Source organism: Hyperoodon ampullatus (genome assembly GCF_949752795.1).
Source record: "Hyperoodon ampullatus genome assembly, chromosome: 13".
NCBI classification, from domain to species: Eukaryota; Metazoa; Chordata; class Mammalia; order Artiodactyla; family Ziphiidae; genus Hyperoodon; species Hyperoodon ampullatus.
The window spans coordinates 49,379,394-49,405,767 of NC_136926.1; the positions used below are offsets into that span (position 1 = coordinate 49,379,394).

The window sequence follows — 26,374 nt, forward strand, 5'->3', positions numbered from 1 at the left end:
AACGTTTATCAATGGTTAAATATCTTACAATATAAAATAACATTCCAGGAGACAAAAAGATCTGATGGAAATGATGAGGAGAGACATGCACACCAGGAGGTTGAATTGTTGAATTCTGAACCTAAAAGCAGGAATGGAAATTAAAAAAGCAGGGGAATGCAGAGAAGGTGCCATTACATGCCAAATGAATTTTTGAGCTACCCCTATTGTTGTATAATTGGGATGGAGATCTTAGAAAAGGAAGAATTTATAGGGCAGTTCTAACTGGAGCCTGTGCTCTTTGAGTTACCTTTCTCTCCTCGTTTAAAGGAACGGTTCTTGAAATACATGTGATCTTATATGAAATTTAAATGAATGCTAGCAGTGCTTGGTGGATGTCATCTATCTGTTTGAATATTTTCCTAGTTCTAAACTGTCCTGACTATTACTTCACTTATATTTGGAAAAGCTTCTCTTCATTCCTACAAATTTGAATGTTCAAATCCTACCCATCCTTCAAATCCCATTTCAAAGGACATTTCTTTCTTAAAGCCTTCTTTAATCTCCCCAGTAGAGAGTTATTTCTCTTATTAATTTTCACAAAATTTTACTTGTACATTTCTTGTGACATTCATCACTCTCTACCTCTGTTAAAAAAGATATACATGGAATTTAGCAAACTATAAAGGATCTATAATTGATCCATATGTTTCTTCTTCTCACCACATTTATCTAGAGACTGAGTTAGTCCTAAGGAAAAGTATGGTTGAATGTAGATAGATATACATAGAAGAAAAGAATGTAACAACAGCAACAGCATCTCTGGAATGGTGACCCATTTCTATTCTAGTGCTATATGAAATATATGTTATTTGGGCATAGAATATTGATCAAATCTTTAACCACACTTACTTACTATGGACTATTTATACTCAAATATCCAAAAGTAGAGGTAGAATCCAAAGAGTCAGTTCATAATACTTGTCTCACTGTCCAAGAATGGATATATAAACAACAACTAGTTTTTTAAAATATAATCAATTTATACCTGCTTTAAGTGGGATGATATATTTTCTCTTCTTTAATAATCAGAATTGGTTATTAAAGAATAATAATTTACTGCAAAGCCACTGAACATGTATGTTTTCCTAAAGTTCTTAAGCACTATTTCACAAAAATAACAAATTATGTGTTCATATACATATATATACATATATATACATATATATGTATGTTATGGGCTGATTGCTTAAAATAAGTATTCCTTAATAGAAGAGAAAACATTGGAATGAGAATACAGATGTGAACATAATTCAAATTTAATGTATTTGAAATGTAAAGTAAAAATATAATACTCTGGAATAGAGTTATGCAAATTGCATGGGTACATTTTTGACCTAGGGATAACTTCAGTGTGTCCTCTAAATCCATTTTAAAAAAGAAAGAAAAAATGGAGATAATCTTTTGATTTTTTTTAAAAGATGCATAGATTTTCCTTATTCTAATGAATTAATAAGTTACATATTTTTTTAAGAATTAGCATAATCCGCTCTTTATGATTACGTACTGCCTCTGCTTAATTTCAAACATTTTTATTACTTCAGTCATTTGACACTGTTCTCAAAGGAATCACCTTACTATAATTGTTTTGTTCTTAGACATGTCTTTTCATTAGATATAAATGTTCGAGTTAGGATTATTTATTTTTAAGCATTGCAGTTTAGAATAATAGAAACTATGGGTTTAGGGTCAAAAGACTTGGGTTTGACTGATTTAGCAAGAGATCTTGAATGTAATGTAATGTTTTTAAGCTTCATTTCCTCTTTTGTGCAGTAGAGGGAAAACTGTATGTTTAACTGCGTTGTTTCGAGGATCAAATGATATAATGTATATGAAAAAACACGAAGTACTATTTACATACTTTATTATTACAGCCAGGAAATAACCTTACATAAATCATCCAGAATGAGTGTTCTTTTTGTTTTTTAGATACTCAAGATAAATACACACATAATTATTGTGTGGGTCATAGAGCCATTTTTTTCTTTGCCTAACAATAACTTTATTGACCTAAACACTTCACCAGCGATCTAAGAAGTTGGAAAGGTTACAGTAAACTTTCAAGGCTTAACACTTTTTTTTTTTTTTGGTAGTTCGCTAACAAGGTTAACAGTCCAACTCTTCGTGCACACCAAACCTGACAATTACAAATAATTTTTAAAATACATAAGCGTTAGTTGTGCCGTTGTTTACATATTCATCATGTTTTAGAAAATGATGACGCTATCAAAAAATAACCAGTGCTAAGACACTGCATGGCATTGATCCACGGCTACGGAGCTTCGGTCTTGCATTGTTTAAGATGATGTAGGTGGCTCAACATTGTGTCAAGTTGCACCTTTAACATTAGTTGTGCATCAGAAGAGGCTTTTTTTTTCCCCACAGTTTCAACAAGGCTTTAGGAATCTACTCAACCCAGCCGAAAAGGGTTAAAGGAGTCCAGCAGAGGGGAGTAGTGCAGAGTGAGTGTGTGTGTGTGAGCGCACAGGACAGAGGCATCGAGTTGCGGAGCGGACTCGTACACAAGTTCCAAAGGCCACCGTGTCCGCGGTAGTCGGCCCTAGGGGGGCCGGAAAGGCACGGCCTTCGCGGAGCTGGCAGCGCCCTGAGGGTCTAGGGGGCTGGGTTGGAAGGAGAGGGTTTTCGTGAGGGTTTCAGGGCGTGGCTGGAGTGGGGGGCGCGCGGCGAGTGGGCGCGGGTGTGCGCGCGCGAGAGGGCTAGTGTGAGCGCGGCGAGTGTGAGCGCGGCGAGTGTGCGGCCGCGTCGCCATTCCCCGTGACGTCAGAGTGTATTGTTGTGAGCGAGGCCGAGCGTAGCATCCCCGGAGCTGTCACCGCGGCGGCCGCGGCGGCGGCGCAGCGCGAGCCCCCAGCGAGCGAGCCAGGCCGGCGCCGCCCCCGCCCCTGTCCCCGGCTCCACCGCCCCCGCCCCCGGCCCGCCCGCCGCGCGCCGCCGTCGCCGCCGCCCGCGCGCCCCCACCCACCCCACCCCCTCGCTCCATCCCTCCCACCCGCCGCCGCCGCCCGCGCGCCTCCCCCCGCGGAGCGAGTGCGGGTCACCGGGTCACTGGGTCATTGTCTCCGCGCCCGAACCCCGAGCACCCCGTGGAATCCCCCACGTCATCATCAGAACCATCAATGAGATGCAAACATGAAAGACAAGAGGAAGAAGAAGGACCGCACCTGGGCCGAGGCTGCCCGCCTGGTACGTACCGCTCCCCGCCCGCCGCCCGCCGCCCGCGCGTCCCGCCGGCCCCGCCGCACGCCCCGCGCCGGCCTGCGGCGGCGGAGACGGCCACTTCCAGCCCGAGCCGCCGCCCGCTCGCCTGGCTCTTGCTCTTTGTTATTCTGCGGGAGTGGGCTCGCCCGGGGGCCCCTGTGTGTGTGTGTGTGTGTGTGTGTGTGTGTGTGTGTGTGTGCGTGCGTGCGCGCGCGGAGGGGCGCAGCGATTATCTCGGGGAGCCCGGCGCCCGCCGCGCCCGGGACACTTCTCCCGGTACTTCGCTCTCGGGGCTCGGCTGTACCTCCTCCACGGGTGAATTTACGAGCTCTCGGCCCCGTTCGACTTCCCTCTCTGCTGCTCCGGAGACCTTTGTGTGGCAATTACCACTCCCTCCCGGCCCCTCCACCCCCCGGAATTTCATCAATAACTCTGTGCACGGTCTGTGTGTAGGTTCGGCGTTTGTGAGTTCATACATTTTACACGTGCATGCACGGTGTGTGTCCGACCCGGACTTGTGGGGCGTGTGCATGTAGCCTAGGTCGTTGCGTGTCTGTGTGCCGTGTCGTGTGCATTATATATGCACACTGATACGTGCATGTTTTGTGTGGATCAAGTTCGTTGGTGTTTGTAGGTATTGTGCTCTGCCCGATGTTTGTGTGTACATTCCATGCACGTGTGTACAATTTTGTGAGTGTGTGTGTCCGGGTGTGTGTGTTTGGTGAAGTTGGGTCAGTGTCATTTGTAGCGGGAGGTTATTAAGAGTGTACAGCTAGGTGTGTTTCACTGCTGGCTTCCTGGGCGGTGTTACTTGGCTGCTTTTCCTTTTCTTTAACCTTTCGGAGCTTACGTTTTAATCAACGAAAGAATGTCTCTATAGAAATGCTGGTTGGCAGAGGGGCGTCGGCGACTTTGGTTTGATGCATGTGTATGTGTGGGTTTTTCTTTTTTTCCTTCATCTTCTTCTTTTAACGGACAGCTGTAAACGGTTGTTTTTTTTTTTTTTAAAGGATATTTCTGTACAGTGTGTCTCACGGGAATGCAAGGCATTACATTTGAAGCTCAGCCTTTCAGGGTTTCGGCTGCATAAATTAAATATTTATTCACCAACTTACTATCAGTTATAAATTGACCAAAAGAAAGCAGACTGCATGCAGAGGGGGTGCGGGGCGGGGATGGGGGGGAAGACCCCAGGATACGTTACTGGGTTGACTTTGTAAGGGTTGTTTTACTCTAACTGTGGTCGGGGTTTTTGTTTGTTTGTTTTTGCTATTTTTTTTAAAGCTTTTGAGTAACTACATCATGTTCAAGGAGAACATTTGTCAAAAGTAATTATCTGAGTTCGGTTGAGGGGCCTTGCTGGTATGTCTCTGGATTCTGGCAAAGGGTTTTAGATAATTGACCCTATTGCCCTGCGAAGAAGTGCCAAAAGTCCTTTTTAATTGAGGTCTAGTTATTGGTAGCTGAAGTGGCCAGGCCCCTTTACTTCATCTTTTAATTTGTAACAGTGTATGTTATTATTTCTCCCCTTAATCTGTGATCGTGTTAATCGCTAAATCACTCACTGTCTATGGATGAATGGGCAGGTGATAGTCATTCTCTAACGAACTACATCTGGGAGAGGAAACTTATTTGTGAGGAATACGTGAAAAGTAAGCAGGAAGTGTTAAGTAGATGCCAGATTGATGTTATCACTGAATTTTTGCTAAAGCAGAGTACATTACTTATTGTTTGCTGAGCCATTAATTCAGAATTGTGTGAGGGTGTGCAAGGCTTCTGAAAACGCCTTCTTCAGTTTCCTTGGAGTGGCAATCGAGTATTATTATAGAGCTTCAGTGTATGTGTTTTAAACAAGTGAACAATGAGTTGATTTATAAATATTTTAAAATAATGATTGATGAATTAGCTGTATCTGCCTGCAGAGAGTTCTTTAATAAGTAACAGTATTCTGATGGAATTTAAAGCTAACCATTTGTATTCAATCAGTGTATGTTGCTATTCTTGAAAGTCCTGTGCTTTATTTGATCTAATTATATTGTATTGATAAATCTTGAAATAGGTTTCCGTGTTACAATTTTTTGTTAAAAGTTGCGTTTTCCTCTTGCAAAGTTCATTGGTGGGAAAAGACACACTAGGAGTCATCAACACAAAAGAATTAATGATAGACCAGATGTCTGTATTTTAACCAGACATATTGAACTAGTAGTTATGGTAATTTTTCAATTTGGTTCAAGTTATTTTTCCCCTGGTAGTTGTACAAATGTGTATGTATTCAAAATGTGACAGTTGAAATAAAATACTGAATAAAATAGCAAGTAATTGTTACTGGAAATATCTTTTTCAGAAATTTGCCGTTTGTAGTAGTGACTTATGAGCATTCTTAACTTATTTTGTGAAAAAGGAGAAATGGTTCCATTTGGGTAATAGTGACAGTTTTTCACATTTTCTTTATGGTTACATGAATGCATACAGACTTAAACTCTCTTCCAAACTTGCATGAAAAACCTTTTACTCTTATAATTGATAGTATTAATTTATACTCAATGAAAAAGGGATGCCTTTTTTTTAGCATTTCTGTCTTAGAAATACTATTATGTATTTTTACACTGCCACTGCTGATTTTGCTGTCGTTGTTGTTAAGGATTTTTAGCCTTTTCTCCATCAAATGTTAAACCAGATGTCTGATTTTAAAACTAAAGACTAAAGATGGATGGAAAATATGCAACTCAGTATGTGGTTCTTGCAATATATGAACTAAAGAGAGAGTATCCAAATTAATGTTAAGAATAACCTTCCAAATCATCCAGTGTACACTATGTATTATATATCTATATCTATATACATATATGTGTGTGTATATATATATATATATATCCTACTGGTGTGTGTGTTTGCATGTGATTATCTTGAACGAGAGGATATCAAAGCAGAGGAAATGCAAAATAGATTTTTTGAACTGAGACCAAAAGCTTATGCTTAAATGTAGCTTGGTATTCACTTTTAAGAAAAATGTATATGGAAGAACAATTCTTTCTAGAGTAACTGAGAACTTCCATTTGACAACAGAATTTTGGTTTTCTTTGTGAGAAAAGTATCCAGCCTCCAAATCTGTAAACTCTGAGTGTCAGCTCCAGGGATTTTATTTTAGATGGAGATGCAGCTATCAAGCTCTACCAATTTTCTCATAGAAGTATGTCCTGTTTGGATGTGGTGGGCTTGTTTATCTTAGGAAAGGAGGGATGGTGGCATAATTCCCCTGTATTTTGAAGAATGCGGTGATTATTAACAGGCTGCCATTTTAAAATAGTAATATGACATCTTCTATTTTCTTTCTGCCCTGCATCAGTTGCAGAAATTTCAGCCTTCAGCCTCCCCCCATCCCCCTCGGCCTTCTGCAGTTGTGGTTGTTACTTAGCGCAGGGCCATTTAATATGGAGTCTGCTCCCAAACCAGACGCATTTTCATCTGTTTTATCTGCTCTTCTGAGGTTGTAGAGTCTCAGAGGATACCACAATCACATGGAAGTATCTTCTGTCTTAATATATGTAGCCCACAATAAGAATAAAAATCAAAACCATAACTCATGTCGAGCTGGGGCTTTGACTTTAATCCTTTTGACTTTTATCTCAAGTCTTCACTCTGTTACTATAAATACAGTTTAAACCATTGTGAAAGCATCTTCATGCTTCTTTGTAAAAAATGAGGATTTGACAGGACTTTGTTTCACTGCACTGAGGGGTTTCTTTGTTACTGGCTTACCACAGAACATACTGTTATTTATATGTTTATTCTAGGTTAATTCTTTTTTTTTGACATGCAAAAATGTTGTTGCTTTGAGAAGTGCTTTTTGATAGTTTAATCAGTTTGTTCTATAGGGAATGCTGCTGTTAAGATAATGGTTCAATGTATTAATTTGTTCCCTGAGTTTCCTTCTATTTGTTTCATTCCTTACAATCTTTGTTTAGTCTCACTGGCACCTGAAAATAAATCTTAATCTTCAATAGCTTTGTGCTTGGTAACATGGCTGATTTATTTGCTCATAGTTTAGATACATTCACACAGATAATGAATATCAGTGGGGTTTTTTTTTTTTTTTTGGTAGTTCAAGGTGACCTTTGGAAAAATTTTTAGTGGCAAATTTGACTCATTGTTGGGAGAAAACAGGCACATACCCCTTTATGCCACAGCAGAGTTACTGAAGATTTTAAGTAAATTGAAGTTTTGTAAATCATAATCTATTAAAAATTAAGTAGGGGGTTATTGATTAAAGGAAATCTGTGTGAATCTTTTGCACAGTGAAGATTCTTTTGCATAATGCATTATATTCTAAACAAACTGTTAGGGTTTCTGTCAAATAAAGCTGAATGGTAATGGTAGCTGTTAAACTAGAAAACAATTCATAATTGTTAATGTACTGCTTGCCTTGCCTTTTATCTTTGTATTTCAGAAATAAATATAATTTTTCGGGGGCGGTGAACATAGGGATGGAGGGGAGAGCATTGGTCTTGCTTTTGGCATTTTCTCACTGTTCTAGTGGTGCTCAGATTTTAGGTTATGACCAGGCCTTCATAACAGTTGAGAACATTTTGACTTGTGATTTGGGGTAAGCCCCAAAGGTGCACATGAGCCATAACTGTGACAGTGCTTACTGGTTTAGGAGCCTGGCTAATGTGTTTGGCAAACGGAGTTTTATTTTCCAAAGCTTACATTTTGGTTGGTTTGATTCAGCTGTTTTCTGTGATTCACACATAGCATCATCTCTTTACGTCTATATCTCATCATCTTTCTTTCAGATATGGAACCTAAATTTTCATTTTGCAATTTGAAAGATGGAAAAGAGTTGAGCAAGCTGTATGCCTCTCGAGAAAAAAGAAGGAGTTTCAAGTTGGAAAAAAAATGTGTTTGAAATAATGAGGAATGTGAACTTGGGCCCAGTGTATAGGTTGTTAATTTTTTATTTCCTGCCGACATGAAAGAGAATTTTAAGAATTCTTTCTTAAGTTTTTCTCTCTTTGACAAATTCTTTAGTAGCAGATGAGCATATGGTAGCTTTTAGACTTGGAATTTCACTACAGAAAAACTAACTGATAAAGTAATTAAATTTAATTTTTAATAATGTAATCATTTCAACACTTCACTGAACTGCATTGGAAATGTGAAGTATGGTCCCTAAATATTTTGAGGGCCCCTACATAGCATATGGTTCAAATGCCAGGGACGATACAAAGATATATCCTTAAGGAGTGTAGAGTTCAGTGGTGGAGACTAGAGAACTTGGAGGGTGACTGAGCAGACACCAACCATGGGCATCGCATGAATGATCAAGAGGCACTAGTTTACAGATTTACAGAAGGGAGAGGTGATTGTAGAAGGCTTACTGGATTAGGCGAAGCTTGGTTTCTCCTTGAAATCTGAATAGGATTAAACAGGTGACGAGAAAGCATTCTAGGAAAAGAGAACTGCACGGGCAAAAGGTGTAGTGTCAGGTGAGAGGAAGGGTTCAGGGGACAATGAACAGGCCAGTCTAGAAATCTCAGAAGGCTTGAGGGTGTGGGCACTGAAATAAAGTTGAAAATTAAATTGTGACCCAATTGGGGAGGGTTTTGAAAGTAATATTAAGACAGTTGGACCTCGTAAATTGTAGCATGGATCTGGTGGGGTGGGGGTGGGGTAGTAGAAACACACAGCACACACACACATACCCCAAAATGACTCTTCCTTACAGAGAGGGGACCCCGGTGGTCTGAGAGTGTCTCTGAATGCTTCCATTACTTAGAAATAGAGTCTAAAAGCAAAATTGATGTTAGAAATATTTTATTTTAAATAACACAACTTTGTTCTGCCCCATAGCCTTTGCCAAATGAGGGAAAGTAAACATTAGTAAGTACTATACATTACAGTTGTAGAAAATGTATACAGATCACTCATTTGCCAAAAATACTCTCTTGAGATCAGTAGATAGCTAGGGTTATCTCAGTAACTCATTCTCCTAGTGTGGGGTTTAATGACGTGCCCAGTATCTTCACCTTGTTTGTAAGGAGCAGGGCTGGCATAGATCTTTTTTAAAAATTCTGTGCTGTCTTTCTGATTTTTTAAAAATAATACAAGCATTTTAATGGATGTGAATTTAACGGATTTGTTGCATGGAGGCATGGAGGCATGGGGAGGATCACACTTACTGCCTGCCTTTCATTTCTCTCTCTTTCTCTCTTTTTCTAAGCATCAAAACTTTGCATGGTGGTGGTGGTGGTGGTTCATTTATAATTTAAAATCCCTTCTCCCCCACCCTCGAGGTCCTCAGTTGCAGATCCTGGCTCCTTCCTGCCGGGCTGGGAGGAGGGGCATCTGTACAGAAGGACTTTCCGCTATTTGCCAGCACTGAGTGCCTTGATTGTGCTGCCTTTGTCCCGGCACAGTAGGTAGCTGTGGAAATCTAGCCCTGACTGAAACTTTCCCTGAAGAGCCCTTGGGGAACAAATAGAAACATTATATGATTAGCCACATTGTTTTCATTACTAAACAAATCTACATAAAAGGATAGCAATTAACAGCTTTATCTGCCTGAACTTAGACACCTATCTTTCCTCTTGCCTCCGTATTCCCGCTTGAATTGGTAACAGTTAACTGTTGCTGGTTTTAATGTCAGCAACTGACAAAACTAAATTGGGAATAGGCACTTCTCCTGGTTGATTGACATATAGCCCTCTGACACATTCTTCTGTAGTTTTAAGGCAAATTCATGCCCTGGGGTTAGAGCCAAAGGGCTTGTCAGAACATTGACTTTAATAGCTGAAATATATAACTTAAATGACATCCAAGACCTTAGCTTTGGTGGAACTTTTAGAACCTGAGGAATTCTCCAAGGCAGTGCAATTTATACTTAATGGACAAGCTTAGAACTTGTAAGATTTTTGTCTAAGTATAGAGATGCATAATTTACTTTATGATGCAGTTATTTACCATGGGTTTATTTTGCTTATATTTAGCATAAATTAGTCCATGAACAACTTAGATAATGATTTTTTAAATAATTCCACAACTGATTTTTTTGGCAAGTGCTCCATTCTTCTTTACTAATCCAATAGTTGATTTCGGAATATATTATTTATGACTTAAAGAAGGGAATAGGAAGGACCCTCTTCATCTTATTCAGAAGACAGATGGCATTTTCAAGATTTTGTTAACTATCATGTTTTGAAACCTGTCTTAATAAATTCAGGGAATTAGAAATTGAGATTGGATCTTTGCGCTTGTTTTTCAGCTCAGTCATAGAGAAGACATGATATAGTGAGGCTGTTGGTTATTCTTAGGGTTTTCTTTTTTAATGTCAAAAATAAATGGCTACACATGTAATTTGTGCATGTATGGAAACCTTGTTGACATAGCTGCAGAACTAAGTCGCTGTCTGGACCATCAGGACTCTGTATGACCCTCCCTGCTTCCTCTCCCTACCATGCACAAGCAACAGACACTCTCTTATTTGAAAATGTGTTTAATAAGAAAATCTCCTTCCTTTAAAATATGTGTTATCATATCTTCAAAATATTGCAGTCAGAAATTGTCATTCCTAAATTCTCTGTTTAGTCTAATTTCTTATCTCTTTTAAGTCAATCCTAGAAATCAATTAAACTTTTTGAATTAAACTTCTTTGATATTTTCCTTGTTCCCTTTCCATCACTCTTGCTCTTTGCTGCTTGCTTGAGGGTCTCCTTTCAGTTTCCCTCTTAATGCTGGTATATCTCAGAATTCTGTCTCCCCCGTCCTTTTTATTCTCCTCTCCTTGGGCAGTCTCATCCACCTCAATGGAAGTGTCCCAGGATAAGGACTCTAGCTTTGATCCTTTCCTTAAATTTTGGACTTACACTAACAATTTCTATTGTTTATCTCTATGTACTATGGATATTTCAAATGAAATTTATGCAGTTCAGTTAAATATTCATTAGAGACCTCCCACAAAGGTACCATGCATTGGGTCCACAAAGAGGAAAGGACAGCACTCCTGTCTGGAGGAGACTTATCTGTATGCACGTAAACACATGGTGTCTGTGGAGAGTGGTAAATTCTGCCTTCTAAATATAGCTCACATTTAGCTCCTCCTCTTTTCATTCTCTATATTTTACTGAGTTCTGACCTTCCAACTAATTTCATCACTAATTTATTTTACAAATCTTACTTACTGAAGCTGTATTTATCTTTCTAGAACAGACCTGATCTTACTGAATCATCCCTCTGCTTACACTCTTGTGATTACCTGTAAGTTAAAGTCCAGCAGGTCATGGGAAGCCCGTTTCAATATCAGAAATCCTTTTGTTAAGTGATGTATGATTGCTTTCCCTAATAATATGCAGAATTTAGCATGTTCTGCTAAACCTTCCCATTGTGTAATAATCTCTGCAACCTTAGATTTATTTTAAATTCTTTGAAACATAACAAAGTAGTTATTTTTAATATGAGATAGTTAAATTCATCAACGTATTTTATCAACTTCTGTGTTCAACTTTATTTCTTGTATTACACTCACTCTCCAAGTTGCCTCCTTTAACAGCTTTTTTTTTTTTAATTGAGGGTCTCCAGGTTCATAAACAGTCTTTGTATTTCTGAAATGTTTTTGTTTTGCCCACCCCTTAAAAATTTTTCTTATTAAGATTTTGTATTTTGAGTTACTTATAGATTCACATGAAGTTATAAGAATTAAAAAAGAGTGAACAAATGGCCAAATCCTCTCCCTATCATCCATACCTTTTCCCCAAACCCTCCATATTCTCATAATTTTAATCTGAATACAGTCAAGATTGGGTATACAAAAGTGGTCAACATCAGCCTTTAGGAAGCATTATCACCCAAATATGTGGATTATAATTCAAAAAGAGATTTTTTTTCACAAAGCTCAGCACATCTTCCATTAAAAAAAAAATTGGAGAAACTTGGTAGGAAAAAACTAAGAGATCCTATGTTGCTCTCACCTTTGAGTGATAATTTAACTAGTTGTAAAAGTCTTAGTTGACAATTTTTTTTACCCTTAGTACTTCAGAAATGTTTCTTCATTATGTTCTTGCATCAGTGGTTGCAAGAACCACTGTCTTGCACTTGTCTGTGGTGAGTTTCATTGTTTATTTTTTAAGAGGTAATATGCTTTTTGTATATGAGAGTTGTTACATGTTCTCTTTATCCTTGAAGTTCTGAAGTTTTAATGCTGTGTCTTAAATGTTTGTGTTTATTCTACCTGGTACCTAGAGTATACTTTTTTTTTTAGAGTGTACTTAATTGTTGCCTTTTTATGCTTTAAAATTTTAATCATGTTTTGGTATAGAACTTACTTATTGTATTGTGTCTCCAGAAGGCCATGAATTCTTTAAAGTCTTCTAAGAATTCCCACAGCATCTCATAGTTTAGCTTATGGGTTAGCATTAAAAACAATGTGGAAAGGACTCCCCTAATATGGAACAGGATACAACAATGAATGTGCTGGCTTTGTCGGTCAGAATTATGGATTGCAAGCAACAAAAAACAATTCTTGCTAACAAGCAGAAAATGAGTTTTTTTTTGGAGGCCATAAAGTAGTTTGTATAATCATCAGGAAGGATCTGGAAAAAAAAAAAAAGGCTGGAAAAATAGGCAGGGATTGGTAGAGGCTGGGCAGCAAAAACACACACAGTCATGCTATAAGAACATTCTACTTGGGATATGGCTGTGGTACCACTACCACCACTCGTGTCATCACTGTGACTTAGTGCTGATATAGGACACTGCTATTGCTCCCAGTGTATCATACGGATGTATCATAATCCACTCTGTCTTTGCATCCCAGACTCAAGATTCAAATTCACAGGCAGATGCATCTAATTGTCAGACTGTGGTTCCCAAATCTATACCTTAGCTGCTAGGGACTGATGAGAAGGTGTACATGGCCTCTTCACTACTGTAGTGGAAACATCTCCATTCGCGTTTTCATAGTGACAATAAAGTCAACAAGGTTAAAACTGAATGCCACATCTCTTCCCACCTTCTGTTCCCAGCAAGTCTGCTCCCCCTTTCTTTCTTCTCTATGAAAGCCGTCACCATCTTCATAGTTCTTCAAAGCAGGAATCTTCTTGTCATCATTAATGCCTTTTTGTATCTTTTTCCTTTTTATCCAGTAATCACTGAGTTCTGCCAGTTTTACCTCCTTTTCTTCAAGTATTCAAATTCTCAAATATATGCTACACTTATATCCATTTCCACTGTAATTTACCCTGACTCAGGCAGTATGTGGGTTTGGGAAAGAATATAGATTAATGACAGGCCTAAAAGTCAGGCAGATGTATGTTTGAGTCTCAGTTCTGCTACTTACTATGTGTTTGACTTTAGGCAAATTATTTAACATCTCTCAATTTTAGTTCAATTGTCTATTAAAGGGAATAATGGCATTACAGAGTGGTTGGAATATTTAAATAAGATAATATGCATAATGTACTTAAGTACAGTGTCTGACAAAAGAAGGTGCCAGTTAATGTTAGTGTCTGGTAGTTCCCATCTTCTTGTTAAGTTGATACAAGCACCTTGTAAGTGGTTTCACTGACTCCAGACTTGCCTCCACTGAGAATCATTCTCCTTATTACATCCACAGCTGCTTCTTCAAAGGTAGAACTGGTTCATGGTATCCCCTTGAGTCTGACTTAGTTCCTGTGGGAAACAGATGGCATTATCTTAAAATGGGTGATTGAAGAAAGTTAGGGCACAGTAAAAGAAAAGAACAAGGGATAGTGAGACAAATCGGGGATATCACCAGCAGGAAGATGTAACTATCCTTAGACTGGAAGGGCCAAGAAGAGCAGGGAGTGGTTATTGCAGTGATGTGGGCTCTGATTATAGGAGAAGGGTGACTGACAGACACTGTGACCGTAGGTGGTGGAACATAGCCGCTGCCAGCCCTCACCCCTGCAAGAGGGGAAAACATGCACATTGACACTCGCTCCGCTCTTCTTCCATCCACTGATCTCCAGTTGGTGCCTCCTATTGGCTGAACCCACCCATTAGTCAGAGGACAGAGGACCTCCATTGAGGAAACTCAGTTGTCAGCCTACTGGGTCACAAAGCTGGGTGGAGAAGGGTAAAAAGTGAATCTGGAGTTGCTAATGGGGAATATACAAAGTACCTCTTTTTCAAAAACCCTTTAATAGCTTCCCATTATTCTAAGAGTATTGTGCCACTTGCTTCAAGATCCTTCAGGTTTGTCTTTTGCTTATATCTCCAGTTTCATTGCTTGATTCTCTTACCATTGGCATTCTAAATGACAGTCATATAAAAGTACTGTTAGATCTTTGAATTTATCATATTGTCCCATATTTTGTCTTGACTTTGTACATGTTATTCCTTTTCTTTGTAAAATCCTCCCTCCCTACCCTTCTGTTTCTTTTCATTTGGTAAATTCCCACACTTTCTTCAGATTTCAGCTTCCTTTGATAAGTTTTTATACGTTCCCAAAGCACTTCATAGTTGGGACAGTATATTATAATTAGTTGTTTACTTTCTTGTTTATAATTTTTCCCGAGTGCCTGATACACTACCTCATGTTAAGATGGTGCTTATTATAGTTAAATAAAGTGAATGAGTCAAAGAAGATTTTTCAGAGGAGCTGTTAGAGCTAAGTTTTTAAAAGCTTTCAAAAGATCTGTAGAACTGCAACACTTCTGTCTTGATTTATTTCCATGTCATTGCTGAATTGTCATTGTACAATCTAGAGAAGGGATCAAATTTCCTGAGACTCAGTTGGAAAACTGATATATTTTGAAAGTCTGTGTCTACTGTCAATTCACTAGCCTCTTTTATTACTCTGAGATAATAATTTAATGAAATCAATGGCAATGAAAAATATTCAGTTCCTGCCATTAATATGTTAGGAGGTACCATGTGAATGCAATAAGATATGAACCTTGACCTTTGGGAAATTATCATTAAAAAAACAAAAAACCCTTAGGGTCCAAGAAATACTTTTTTTGTAAATTTAAAGTTGCAAGGTGTAGTAGAAATTCAGTAACCTAAAAGTAATCTTCTTTTATGTTTGATTTTAATAAGGTACAGTGATGATCTATGAAGGCTTTCTATGACTCGCAAACCAAAAAGAGAATTATCTAGTGTATTGATTTACAACACAGATTGGAAATGTTTGCAAAGTAAATAATCTCCTTTATACACATAAGTAAAATATTTATAAGCTTGATGTCATAGCCTCCTTTTGAGAGTGTAGAAATCTGATATAATGATGGAATAGACTTCGTATATCAGTTATCATAAAACATTACTATTACTAAATTAACTAATAATTAACATAACAATTACTAAAGTAATGACTAATAATGGCTAATAACAGCTAATACTTATTGGGTACTTGTATACCTGATACTACACTAACTTGTTATATGCATTATATTGTTTAATCCTAAGAGCAAACTTAGGAGACACATTGTAGTATTATCTACCTTTTTAAATAAAGAGATTGAGATTTAGAGTGTCAGTTGAGTTTCTCTCAGTTGCAAGTGAAATGAATTTAGTGAAAACTAGTTTAAGCAAAAAGGCTCACAAAACTGAGAAGTCCAAGGGTGGACTTAGGTTGTAAGTGGGTGTAGAGATATAGAGAATGTCATCAAAGTATTTGCTTTCTCTCCATCTTTTGTCTTTGTTTTTTCTTGGCCTCATACTGCAGACAGGGTCCGATAGAAGTCTTGGTCAAGATAAGATGGTTACTGCACCCCAGACCTGCATCCTCCAAGCTTAGCACACCAGCCTAAAAAGAATCTCTTTCCCTCCTCCTCATTATTATTATTGTTTTTGTTGTTGTTATTTTATTCAGTAAATGCCCTCCCAGGGAAGTCTTTACTTTGTCCTACTTGGCTGATACACCCATCCCTCACTGACAGCAATGGCCAGGATGAGGTGACATGATTGATTACCATACAGGGATCACACGCAGCAGAAGAAAATTACACAAAAGCACCAATAAAGATGGAAAGTATACTGGGAAAACATTATAAATGCCATTGTCTGGGCTTTTGGAGAGGGTGAGTTAATTTGCTGAGCTAGTAAGTAGTGGAGCAATGATTAAAACCCATGTCTGCCCAACTTAAGAGCTCTAGATTAAGCATATTAAAGTTAGATACTTTCTTATTCACTTTCTGGTATTGTTTTTATGATATTTCTTTCACATTTTCAAGATGTTAAAGCCTAGGCAGCCATTGCGAAGATTCCGAAGATTTCTTTGGGGTGTTTGCTCTGGAACTAACTTTCCTGATTTAGAGGCTAGAAGTTACAATGGATGGTTTCTGTTCTGTTTTCCCTCACAGACAAGTTTCTTTAAATAGAGTTATATTCTAATGGTCTTTATATAATATTTATAACGTAGTTTAACACAATTCACAATCTGAATTCACAAAATACATAATTCTGGATGAAGCTTCCAGGTACTTTCTGGCGGCAAGTAAACATATTTATTCGCTGACTAAATGCCAAGTTTTCTTCACAGGGATGATCATGACCCTTAGAGGATGTTAGTTTAGCGAAATAGAGCAAACTGTTCTTTTCCATAATGTAAATCCTCACTCATTTCTCTGAATATTGAGATAAGATCAGCATAAGGTAATGACTCCTTATTTCATATAGAATTCTGTGGACATCACAATCTTATTGCTGTCACTTCTTATTTATTCATTTAATGTCTCTTAGCCTTGTGGAAATTTAACCATACCTTTTCATTTTCTTTTTCTTTTTTTTTTTTTTGCCTCACCACACGGCATGTGGGATCTTAGTTCCCCGACCAGGGATCGAGCCCATGCCCCCTGCATTGGAAGCGTGGAGTCTTAATCTCTGGACCAACAGGGAAATCCCCATACCTTTTCATTTTGGATGAAGGTGGATGGCACTGAGTGTTGATGTTTATTCATGGTCTGCTCTAGGCAGAGCTGCTACTGTGTATAAAGAGAAAAACACATTTAACCCACCAGGATCTTTAATGAGGAAATGAGAAAAATAAATAAAGACTGTTAAATATAAACAAAAATATTATCTATCTCCTGTTCTCATCCTTTCTCCAGTTTTTATATGTCTGTTTTACCACTTTTAGCTAATGCTATCTTCACAAACCAAGTTCTAATAACTAAATGGGGATAGAGGGACTGTCAGTAGGAAAAACAAAAATCAATGAGCAAATATGGATACTGTATTACCTTTTAATCTTCTAATGACTTTTCCCCCCCTTTTTCCAGAACTCACTATTAAATGAGCTCAGCTTCATGGCAGGAAATGCAAGATTCATGAAAGTTATTTTCATTTGTTAAAAGCTTTAGTGGAGAATGAGGCCCTTTTAAAATTAGTCCAGTCTTCCTGGTCCATCTTTTCAAGAATTGTCTCTTATTCTTCTGGTACTAGGTGATAGTCATAGGCAGCTTTTAACAAATGAAAGAAACAACTTGAAGCACATTAAAGGTGTCATCCAGAAAAATGAATGATGAAGAAACAAGCAGTAGGACTTTAATAAAGCTTAGTGTTTTGTCATAATTTTCTTTTTCTGTGTTTCCGCATATAGACTTGATCTTAAACACCACAGAGGTTAGGGGCACAGACCAACCGCAGATTCGAAAATCTGTTTAACTTATAGTTGGTGCTCCCTACCTGCAGTTCCTCTGCGTCTGTGGTTCCATATCGATGGATTCAACCAGCTGTGGATTGTGTCGTACTTACTGAAAAAGATCTGTAAGTGGTCCTGCGCAGTTCCAACCCATGCTGCTCAAGCGTCAGCTATTTTCAGTTGTGTTGGAGAGACCCTACAGAGAGAAAAAGATTGTTTTCTACTAAATTATTACTATTTTTTAATCTCTTCCTCTGTCTTTAATGAATGGTTGACTGGCTATTTTGTTATAGGCAGTAGGTTGGCGCAGGGTAGAACTTCTTTGCCCCTTGAAGTCAGGTGTTACCAGGTGCATGGTCTTATTCCCTCTAGTCAGGGTTTGATTCACCTTTTTCTTTCCCGGCTGTGTTGATCCCAGAAGCTGCTGACAAGGTGAAATTTCCGTCATCCTGTGTCTTGATTGGACATGTAGATGTGAATGAGGAATCAGCATCTGTTTTAATCCACTAAGATTTGGGGGTTGGTTTTTACTGTTTCCTATCCCTGCCTGTCCTGACAGATACAGTCCTGATAGCAAAACAGATGTTTTTGTTCCAGGCCACCTTTTCCCTTTGTTTATGAGTCACTAAATGCTTCATTACATGCTTAAGAGGTAAGGAAAGCAAACAAGGTTGTCCCTGTTTTCTTCTTCATTGCATTAAATTGCTTTGTAAAATCATCCTCTCCAGTAAAAATCTTTGATATTTTTAAATCAGAAAACAATAGAGAATTTTCATTCACAGAAAATTCTTTTATATTCTCTCTTAAGATAATTCTGTTTATTTTTTTCCTGATAAAATAAGTGCTTTTCCTTCCATCTGTCTACTGAGGAGGACAGTTTTCTAACCAGAAAGAGTGGAACAATTATTGTTAACAGGGAATTGAATTCTTAAATAGTTGAAGAGATAGAAAAAGGGCACCTGGACATTTTTAACAAGTTCAGGTTCCCAAGTCCAGACAAAGTCTGTTTCACATTGAAAAGGTATGGCCAGATTTCCACACCACTGAGAAAAGGAAAGCAGATACTGTAATAGTACCTCCTTTCTTTCTTTTTCTTTCTCTTTCTCTTTCTCTTTCTTTCTTTCTCTTTCTCTCTTCTTTTTTTTTGCCTAGAGGAGTGCTGGTAGAAAGGAACACCCCCACTAAGGGATTATATTTCCCAGTCTGTCGCAGAGAGTTCTGTCTCCATTTCCCTTCCATGGAGGGCTTGGTCACCCTCGGGCTATTTCCCACCAGTTTCCACTCTTCTCTAGATACAGCACACAGAAACTCCTGACAGCTGACAGACTCCCCATTGAGCCCTACCTTTTCATGTAGGAAAAGGGGGGAAAAATGAAGAAAACTTGTCTTGAAAGCCTGCAGACTTTCATACCACAAGGAATGTGTTGACCATATGCATCTTAAACCAGGCGAACAATGTTTGTCCAGCCCTTGAACTCACCAGTATGCAGCCCTATCCGTTCCATGCTCAGAAGCAAAAACTCAAAACCAGATTTCCTAGAATTTTCTACCAGTCTTTTGCTCAAATGGCAGTGGAGTTGTTGATGCACAGTCCCTTACGTGTTAAACTGTAATTTTCAATACGGCATAATTTATCTGTAGGAGACATTGATTTTCACAATGAATTCCTTATCTTCAAAGTTTTTTGGCCTTTGTATGGGGGTGTACCTACTTCATTATAATTATTATAAGCAAAGCCACCACTGAATTGCTAGGGTCACAAAGCAGACTTTCATCTTCTCATTTTAATTCCCAATAATATGGAGAGGATACATTTTGTTTTTATCTTCCCTTTGTACCAGGTAACCTACAGAATATTCCAGTATTTGTTCTCCTATAGGTTCTCTATACGTGATGGCAGGTGTAATTAGCTCTTAAAACCTGCACGTCAAGGTGGTTAACAGAACTCTCAAAGCTTTTTCTACATCTACAGGGAGGATTTGATTCCTTGTGGGCTTAGTGCCTACTGCCTTTAGTTGAGTGAATCTAGGAGAAAAACATCTGGCCTAATTTATCTGCAGGAGTAATTCAATAATGCTGAATGGCAACCTCTAGGAAAAATCTAAGTAAGAGTTTCTGTAAGCACTAATTTAGAGTTGGTTAATAGGTAACTCTTATTTGTATTTCTTTCAAAGGGATAGATATTTTGATCACACTGGAGCTAATCATTTTTCTCATTCTGACATAAACGTGGCATTATGGTATAATGAGCTCCCAGCCTGGTTGTATGCAAAACTCAACTGGTAAAATCAGGACTGAGGATGGCTAAAAAGCAATAGGGACTATCTGATTTCATAAAGAATCTTTTGTTGGCAAAGGTAAGTTTTAATGTTCCATTGCCCCCTTAAAGAGACTCAGCCCATACTTCATATCAACAAATATGGGCTGATTGAAACCAGTTCTGTTGCTTTGTGCTGATAAATATGGCCTTCATTTCTCTAGCACCTAGTTTAAGAAACAGGACCAGAAAGGAGGGTTGGACGCAAACCTGGAAAATTTGGCTAATATTAAGGTGGGTAATACATCAAGTAGAATATCAAAGTAATTGCCCCAAGAATGTATTTAGTATAAGTTGTGATGCAGATACTTTAATTATATCTTAATTACTTGAGTACAGTAAATCTGGTGGCAGATCTTTGACTTGGCTTTTAGTATAAATAGTTACAGTAGATTTTTATGTATGATTCCAATTAGAGACAGGAAAGCACATGTCACATAAACCTTTTGGTCTATAGAAAGCCTATAGATCATATTGTTAAAATATTAGGATACCTGCTTCATATTTTTTAAATGTTGGCCCTCTTTCTGAGGCCTGGGATTCAGAAGTTCTTTTAACTATTATTCATCAGAGTTGAGTTCTAGGTAAAGACTTCTTACTGCTAGAATTATTCATAGCTTTGCCTGGTGAGTTCCTAATTTTATACAATTGTTTAATTTTTTAACTGTTGTCTCTGGATGTTCAAAGTGCATGCTTGACAAAAGACTAACTCTGCATTTATGATTTTTATTTGGTTAAGAATTTTTAGTAATAGCTACTCTTCTATTCATCTTCTAAAGGAATCAAAAATTAACATCAGGTTTAGAAACAATCTATTTTGTACATTTTTTTTAGGTCCTGTGAAAGGAACTGACTGAGGGCTTAATAATTGGTATAACAGACACCTTGGTCATGAACATTTGGTCACAAACAGTGACTAAAATCCAATTCTTACCAATTTAGTGAGAAGGAGAGTTTATTAGAAGACTTGTATAAACATAACCAGTATAGGTGAATGACGGTCCTCAGTAACACCTGGAAAGAAGGAATGAGTCTTTCAGGGCTCTCTGATCTTTGCTTCTGTCTATATAGATGCCTTATTTTCTGTGTCTGGCTTCTTCTACATGACTAGGAACATGGCTTCTAGCAAGTCTCATGGTTTCATCACATGGCGTTATTGCCAGAAAGCAACCGATATTTGTTTTCTTGAGTTTTAGGCTAATGTATCCTGGGGAATATCAATGGTTAACCCTCCCTGTGTCCCCTCCCCTTGCCGTCACACCACCCCATCATTAGTAGGCAACTCTTCAGTATCTACAGGAATAGAATGGCTCCCATTCAAATAAAAGTATAAAATGGTATTTTTCAGAAGAAGAGAATAATGTGTCCACAAAACAAGATATTCAGTACATCACTTTTTCCTTGCCATTTATTTATCTTGTTTTCATTCATTAGGCAAGTTTTATTAAGTGCCTACCATGTGCCAGGTAATCAGAAATATAGCAATGACCAAAAAGAAAAAATACCATGGTGATCATCACTTCTTCCATAGAATCTGACATATAATACCATCCATCACTGGAATATGGTAGGAAAGGGTCATTTCTGTGTAGACTAAACCAGCATTTTGAATGGATATGGAAGAAGACATGGCTTAGTCTCCTTCTTTTTAAGTCATTTGTAAGTAAATTAGATGTTTCTCACCCTTCCCTCCTCAACTATAGTAAACCAGAGGTTAAGTGTCTCCAGAGATGGTGATGGCATGTTTTATTGTATTTCATTTTGGGGTGTGTGTATGTGTGTGTGTGTGTGCGTGTGTGTGTGTTTGGTAAATATTTGTTAAATCAATGAATTATCAAGGAGGTGATGCTATTGTCTAACTACAGTCAGGAGAAGAGTTACTATTAACTGTAACAAAGCAAGCATCATTGTTTTTGTCATTCTTCAACATATAAGTGGTCAGAGTCAAATAATCCCATATAACAAAGTCATTTTCTACAATTATCTCAAGATATATTTTGCAACTAATTCCTTCTGGCAGCTACATCTGGATGCTGTGTCATTTCAGGCTAGTCTTTGAGAATAACACTGAAGAATTCCCCTGACTCAGATTGAATGATGAGTAATCTTTGCTTTGGAAAAAATTCAATATACCTGCATTTTATTTTCTCCATTGTGCTTTAGAGTATAGGGCATATAACTCTTTCTTTGGTGTTTGAATATTTATTTGTATTTTGTTTTGGAACTGATTTTAAGTTAGTTATTAATATTATATGATAGATGTATCTATTATATAAGTTGCATAATATAGAGATTATCTTCATATACAGTTTAAAGATTATGAAAGTAATTTGTGCTTCTAAATACACAGATATTTTAAAAGTATAAAATTTCCTCCTTCTGCTTTTGCTTTTCTGCCACTCTCCAGGGTAACAATTGTTAAGTGTTTGAATATTTTTATCTGGTGTGAATGTGTGTGTGGGGGGGTTTGTGGGTGTATTTGTATGTATACCACATGTACTTGAATATATACCTCCTCTATACATATTGTTCTTTTTTAAAAAAAAATTATTTCTTTGGCTGAGTCGGGTCTTAGTTGCAGCATGCGGGATCTGTCGTTGCAGCGCACGGGTTTCTCTCTAGTTGCAGCACCCGGGCTCCAGAGCACGTGGGCTCAGTAGTTGCAGTGTGTGGGCTCTCTAGTCGTGGTACACAGGCTCTAGAGTGCATGGGCTCAGCAGTTGCGGTGTGCAAGCTTAGTTGCCCTACGGCTTGTGGGATCTTAGTTCCCTGACCAGGGATCGAACCCGCGTCCCCTGTGTTGGAAGGTGGATTCTTTTTTTTTTTTTTTTTTGCGGTACGCGGGCCTCTCACTGTTGTGGCCTCTCCCGTTGAGGAGCACAGGCTCTGGATGCGCAGGCTCAGCGGCCATGGCTCACGTGCCCAGCCGCTCCGCGGCATGTGGGATCTTCCCGGACCGGGACACGAACCCGTGTCCCCTGCATCGGCAGGCGGACTCTCAACCACTGCGCCACCAGGGAAGCCCCACAAGGTGGATTCTTAACCACTGGACCACCAGGGAAGTTCCTATTGTTCTTCAGCTTGCTTATTTTTAGTCATCACTTTCTTGTGGATATCCTCCTGTATCAGTCAGTACATATTTTCTTTCTAATGGCTGTGTAATATTTTGTGGTATGTATGTGCCTTCATTTATTTAACTGTCTCTCTCTTACATTATGTCTTTCAAAAAAAGTGTTTTGAATGATGCTTTATTGAACATGCAGGAAGAGCTGAGGATTTCTGTAAGAAAAATACCTAAAGACAGACTAGGTTCAACAAATGGGACCACCTACCTTTTACATTTTAATAGTACTGCTAAATTACCCTCCAAGTAAGTTTGGACTGTTTGCTACAAGGTAGCATATTGTGGTAGCATACTGTGGTGGTGAAACACTTGGAGTTCAAGGGTGTGAGTTTGAATCTCCGCTCTGCTTGTTACTTGGGACTAGCCTGGAATAAGTGAATTAAAATATCTGCATCTTAATTTTCTCATCTACAGAAAAATAATACCTACCTTGATAGGTGATTTTGAGAACTAAATATGTTAACATAAGTCAAGTTCTTAGAAAAGTGCCTCGCCTATTTTTATTACAAAATGCTTTCTGGCGTTATGTAAGTACTACTTGCTATTATTAAGGTATTACTGAGCACCCTGTAAGGATTTCCAAGATAAGGAAATTTGGGGTCTCAACTGATTGCTTCTTCAGAATGTTATCCTGAGGAGAATGCTGGCTTTGACCAGAGACTTCCATATGGACAGGTGTTTAGTCTCCCACATGTGGACAAATATACACATTAAACTTCTTAATTTTTGTAATATCTTATTCTACCATCTGCAAGTCTGCTTTTCAGAGTTGTCATATCTACCTATAGTAGTAAAATATAAATAAACTCCAAGTCGTCATTAGGGTATATACTCTTAATTTAATCATATTGGACCTTGGGAATACTACCTAACTGCATTATTTCACCTAATTAGTCTCAATTATTATATTGTTATGTTATGTTTAGATTTTATGAGAGGTTCAACAATAGAATTTATATGTGTTCTGTGTTTGCCTTTGAAGGTCCTGTCTATTACCACCCAGTGCCTCTGTATGAATTTCCATATGAGATGATTCTCTTAGTTTAGGAATAGGAAAACCTTATCTACTCTGATAAACCAGTGTCTCTATGCTAACAGGAGTTAACTGATTGTCTGCCTCTGCATTTTAGCTGCCTTGGAATTGGTACCATGTTCTAGTTCACAGTCACTGCAACTTGATCATCAGGCATGATTTCTCATTTTTGAAATATTTCACTGTACTTTTCTTCTTTAAACTAATGCATAGTTTTAAAAGAAGGTGTGATAAGGAAAGTAATATAAAAGTTATATCCACTGTGTTTTAGATGGGATAAGAAACGATGAAATATGAGCTTGATGACAAACAAGACACTGAAAAAATCTGCATATGTGATCAGGAGTGCTGCTGATAATCATGGGGAAAATCACAGAGAACAGGGGATCAGTTGTCCAAGAATTGAACCACTTTGTAGCTGTGTGACTTTGGGAGAGTCAAATTTAACACTTCTGCGTCTTGGTTACCTCATCTGTCATCTGTAAAATGAGGGTGATAATGGTGTCACCCTAAGTATGATAAGGTGGTTGTTAGGAGGATTAAGTAAGCTTGTATGTTAGAATAAAGTTTGATGCAGAGTAACTGTTGTGTATTTTCTATTGTTATTATTATAAAAAGAAGGAAAGGAAATATTTTGAAATTACAGACTGTAGATCTTTATCTCAACTTCCAGTAAAATTCTAGAGTGCATTATTAAACAGAAATGGGAGTAGTGATCCCTGGAAGGCATTATGGATTCTCTAAGTTAATTCATGTCCAATTAAATTTATTTATTTTTGATAGGATTGTTAGACGTACAGCAGGAGGATGCGCCTATTGGAGCTAAATTTCAGCCAGTCATTTGATGTGGTCTCTTGTGGGACTCTTTTAAAAGTGATGGGCAAATATGAACTGGGCGATAGTATAATTAAATGAATTTTTAGCAGATTGAACTTCTGTAGATGAATTATACCGATTGGCTAATGAGTATCATTCTGAAAGGAGATCCCAGTGGCAGCCACATGGTTTGTCGCTTTGTTTTTCATTGCATTATTCACCTGTCATGAATAACTTGGAGGAATCCATCAAATCATGCTTGTCAAATGTGTGGATATCAGAAAATAAAAAGGGAAACTGAACAGTTGGACAAGGGAATAATGGTTCCAAAAGAAGTTTATAAGCTTGGATGAACAGCCTGCACCTAAAAAGATGAAATTTAACTGGGATAAATATTTCTCAAATTTGTGGATAACACAAAATTAACCTGTTACCTTAAATAATCAGGTATTAGGGAATAATAGGATTTCAGAGCCTGCAAAAATGGATTGAAACAAACACTAGTGCATTAGAGATACATTTATGTCTGGCAAGTTTGGAAAATACACCACAGAATTATGCATGTGGTTTCAGAAGCAAATGTTGAACGATCTGGAAGTTTTAGTTGATTGACAGTGTGAAGACTGCTGAAAAAGAGCAAGTGTTGTGTTAGGTTGTATTAACGTAATTATACGAGTTAGAAAAAGAGAAGTAATAGTTTTACCCTACAGATTGTTTCAATCAGACTACATTTAGAATATTTATCAATGGTATTTAGCTTATTTATCTCAATGAGTATAATTCTTAAAGATGTGATTTACAGGTGACGTTGGCAAACTCAAGAATATTCAAAGAAGGGTGATTGGGAAGGTAGTCTGCAAGCTATTTTATATGAGGACTGATGGAAGAAACCAAGGATCCATTAGCCTGGGGATAAAGGGAGGCTGGGCCCCTAATAGTGTTTTCAAATAGGTGGCAATATATCCTGTGAATAAATTATTGGATCCCATTTTAGAAATTCGTGTAACACACTTACCTTACTTTAAGCTTTTATGATAGCAAAGTGCTTGTAATTGAATATTAAATATATGTCACATTCAAAGGCAAAAACTAGGACTACATAGTAGAAGTAATAGGAAAGCAGAATTTTTACTTGACACACAGGAGAAACTTTTTTAACAATTAGTAGGTTCTGAATAGACTATTTGCATATTTTTGTGGCATAAGTATTTCTTCTTCATTAAAGGG

The 26,374-nt window shown here is 38.0% G+C and overlaps 1 protein-coding gene across 2 annotated transcripts in view; it reads left to right on the top strand.

Annotated features, from left to right (window-relative positions):
• Nucleotides 1-3,189: 3,189 nt before the first annotated feature.
• Nucleotides 3,190-26,374, top strand: part of ASXL3 (ASXL transcriptional regulator 3) — a gene marked incomplete at both ends in the record, with an annotated part of 167,875 nt that continues 144,690 nt past the window's right edge. For both annotated transcript variants that reach the window (XM_079717245.1, XM_079717246.1), the window contains one exon: nucleotides 3,190-3,243. In XM_079717245.1, the coding sequence (XP_079573371.1) occupies nucleotides 3,190-3,243 (54 nt within the window). The remainder of the gene's footprint in view (nucleotides 3,244-26,374) is intronic.